Here is a 3,741-nt window from a genome sequence, read left to right on the forward strand (position 1 = left end):
AGAAAGTAGAAAGAAAGAAAGAAAAAGAAAGGAGAAATAATAAACCCAAGATATGTCAGGACTTTGTGACTGACTGATTAGATATTCATGAGGGGATAGCAGGGAGGCTATAACTTAGATTTTAAGCCTGACCAAAGAGAGTTAAAAAAGAAATGGTGACATCATTGGCAAAAATAAAAGGAGAAGAGCTGGTCTGGAAAAGAATATGATGAATGAGCTTTGAAATATGCGTACTTTGACGTGAGATGAGAACAATAAAACGGATAATGTTAGGTAAAGAATAGGAGATGTGGTCCTGAAATTTAATACCTTGAAATGGAGAAAATCTAGATTTGAAATTCATCCATATAGAAGAGAGGGTTTAAGAATATAGGACACCTACAAGAAGAGGTAAAAATAAGCCTAAGGAATCACTAATCTTGTGGATTGAGCAATAAGAAAAGTCAGTGACTGAGATAGAGAAGGCAATGTCAGAGAGCACCTGCAAACTTTTACAAAGTGTGTTAGTAACTTCGGACAATGCCAAGTAGGGACAGACACCACAAAGAAAGGGAATGCTTAACAGATAGTAGAAAATACGTTCTGTTTGTTGTTGTTAAATCAAAGCCCAATCTCAGGATTTATAGACAAATCTACCTAACCACTGGTAGGAATAAGCAGTAATTCCCAAAACCAATGTTTTCACATTCCATTCCTACAAAGTGAAAGTAGGAAACCAGTGTGCCCAAATACAGATGTCCCAGTCCAACCACCAACCACTTTCCCTCTAATAAAACTTAACAAAGTTCTCCTGAGATAGCCTTGTGTCTTTGAAAAAGCAATGAGTGAACCTAGGCTCTAGTTCCTGTTCTGATTTAGTTACCTGGGTGACTGTAACCTTAGATAAACCATTTCACTCCTCTGAACTCACTTTCTACATCTGTAAAATGACAGGGTTTACAGAGTGAAGCAGGTGACCTCCCTGATCCCTCCTAGTTCTAAGACTCTACAGTTATGTGATACTGCCAGTACTACTATAAGAGCATTACCACATTACACCTTTATTATGATATACACATGCCAAATGACATCTTCAACTCAGACCTGAATGCGAAGATAAGTAATAAAAAGCCTTAGAAATATTAGGGTCATCAAATCCCAAAGCTGCTTACTGACAATTGAGGGCTTCATTCAGAGCTTTAATAACTTTATGGAAATTTTTTTAATGTTTATTCACTTTTGAGAGAGAGAGACAGAGATGGAGCGCAAGTAGGGGAGGGGCAGAGAGAGGGGGAGATATAGAATCTGAAGCAGGTGCCAGGCTCTGAGCTGTCAGCACAGAGCCCTACAGGGGCTCGAACCCACGAACCATGAGATNAGCTTTAATAACTTCTTAAAGATTTTCTCACAACAAAACAGATGGGAAGCAACACATTAGAAGGCAGTGAAAGGAGGTCAAAAAACATAATTTTAAAAAGTCTAAAATAATTGTGGAATTATGTTTTTAAGAATAAAAAATAATGAAGAAGGGGCACCCAGTGGCGCGGTTGTTAAGCATCTGACTTCAGCTCAGGACCTCACAGTTCATGAGCCTGAGCCCCACATCGGGTGAGCCCCATTTCTCTCTCTCTCTGCCCCTCCTGGGATACTACTATCTTTCCCTCTGCCCCTCGCTCACTTGTACCCTTTCTCTCTCTCTTTCTCTCTCAACAAACAAACACACAAATAAATGACATCTAACATGATAATCTTGAACTCCAAAACAAGTTAAACTGTGCTAGGCATTCTTTCTTTGGGAAATAAGTAAGGCATGTTGTGTATTTGGAAAATTTTACTTGAAAAGATTCAAAGAAAAGCATCTCAGTGGCTTAACATGTAAAATCAGTGAATTAAAAAAAAAAAAAAAAACCCCCTCNNCTTTATCTCAGGTTAAAAGGAAAATAACTGCTAGTACACATGCCTTTTAACCTGTATGAAAAGAAATGTCCGTATGTAACCGCTAACCCGAGAGACGAAGACCAGGCAGGCCCCACTTCCCAGCACCAGCCCTCCTGTCCGGTCCGTGTACAAAGTGTCCCGCTGTGCAACACTGACCAGCGGCAATGGCGCTGGCCCGGAAGGCAAACAGCGTTCAGTTAGCTCTTTTACTCCGTGTACCAAACAGCCACTCTGTGGCAATATACAAAGATGGCAAGTTCTGGTCTCTGGCCCCAAACATCTTCCGGGAAAGAGAAAGACAAAGTTTGGACTCTTAAGCTTTACCAGGGAGCAACCCAATTAGATGATTTTATAGACTTGGAAGGTATTAGAAAATTTCTCCTAAAAATAGGTACTTTCCCTGCCAACCCTTGTGGTACATTATTAATGACTAATCAAACATCTCTTAAAAAAAAAAAAAAAAACCTTAATGTTACTCCATCTCATACAAACACACTTTGCTAAATTTAAAGGAAAAGTGAAACCATACAAAATACTAAAACTTAATGGGACTACGTGGCAAATTCAAAGAGTTTAAAATTAAAGCCAAATAGAATAATTTCAAAAGAAATCATAAAATTGAAACCTTCAGGGTAAGAAGACACCTAACAGATAATCTATAACGAGGGTTTCTCAACCTCAGCACTACCAACATTTTGGGTCAGTTACTCTTTTGTCGGAGAGGCTGTCCCACTAGATTGCTTGCGGCACTCCCCACGGTTGTAATCTAACCAAGTGTCTCCAGACATTATAAAATGTCCCTTATCGGACAAAACAGCCCCTAATGAAAACCACTGACCTAATATAATTCTCTTATTTAAAAGGTTAAAAGAAATCGGAAGCATCAAAAAGTTGTAACATGTATCATTCATGATTCTACAATAGCCTAGCCAAGACCTGAATCTAGTCTCCCAGCTGCTAGTCCACGGATCTTTCCACCATGCTGCAAAAGCTAAAACCAGTTAGGAACCAAAATACAATCTAACAATGGTCCAAAAATATAATCTGATACATATACCCAAGGTATATTTCAGATAACCAATGAGCACAATTTAGGCATTTTAAGTACAGAGAAAAGTTTAGAGACTTGCAGAACACTATTTTCATTATTATGTCACTTCTCCTTTCCAACAAATCCAATAATAATGTATCCACTTTCTTACTGTGAGATTTCAAGTAGAACTGATTTGAGACCTACTATTAATCAAATATGTCCATTCTAATGTATGTATCATTAATCAAAATTACAAATAGCCAGGTTCCATTGGCTACCGGTGGTCACCAGGCAAAATGAAAAATTAATTCTGTTCTATTTAACAGGCATATAAAAAAAAAAAATACCAGAAATCAGAAGGAAAGGCATTTTGGTACTAGAACGAAGAATTACTATGCGATAAGTCTTTTNTATGGAGAGAGGGAAATATACTAATCAGATTATAAATATAAGCAAACATTTTAGCTCAGAATTCCAATCTCTTAGCTGGAATACACAAGAGCAGAATGTCAGCGTCTGAGAAGTCTCACCTTCCGAGGAAATACCAGGACTGGCCAGAATTAGGGTCTGCTTCCAAGGACTTCTGGAGATACTGAATAGCATAGCTTTCCTTGGTGGCTTTATCTCCCAGAAGATCCACAGTGTGATGCATCCAACCTACAGTAAATGATGAACAATATTTACCTACATGACTTCATTGTTCTTCGGTTTTTATGAATACCAAACAGAAAACACATAAATAAAAATAGTCTTTTTTTCCCCCAGTCAATTTATTCATTTAGTTTTCCATA

The 3,741-nt window shown here is 38.0% G+C and overlaps 1 protein-coding gene across 1 annotated transcript in view; it reads right to left on the reverse strand.

Moving 5' to 3' along the window:
• KDM6A (lysine demethylase 6A) overlaps positions 1–3,741 on the reverse strand; it is a 134,659-nt gene that overhangs the window by 49,489 nt on the left and 81,429 nt on the right. Inside the window, 1 exon segment of the mRNA XM_077768522.1 lies at positions 3,481–3,607. Coding sequence (XP_077624648.1) covers positions 3,481–3,607 — 127 coding nt within the window.

The sequence above is a fragment of the Crocuta crocuta genome, unplaced genomic scaffold, assembly GCF_008692635.1.
Source record: "Crocuta crocuta isolate KB4526 unplaced genomic scaffold, BGI_CrCroc_1.0 scaffold467, whole genome shotgun sequence".
Taxonomy (NCBI): Eukaryota; Metazoa; Chordata; class Mammalia; order Carnivora; family Hyaenidae; genus Crocuta; species Crocuta crocuta.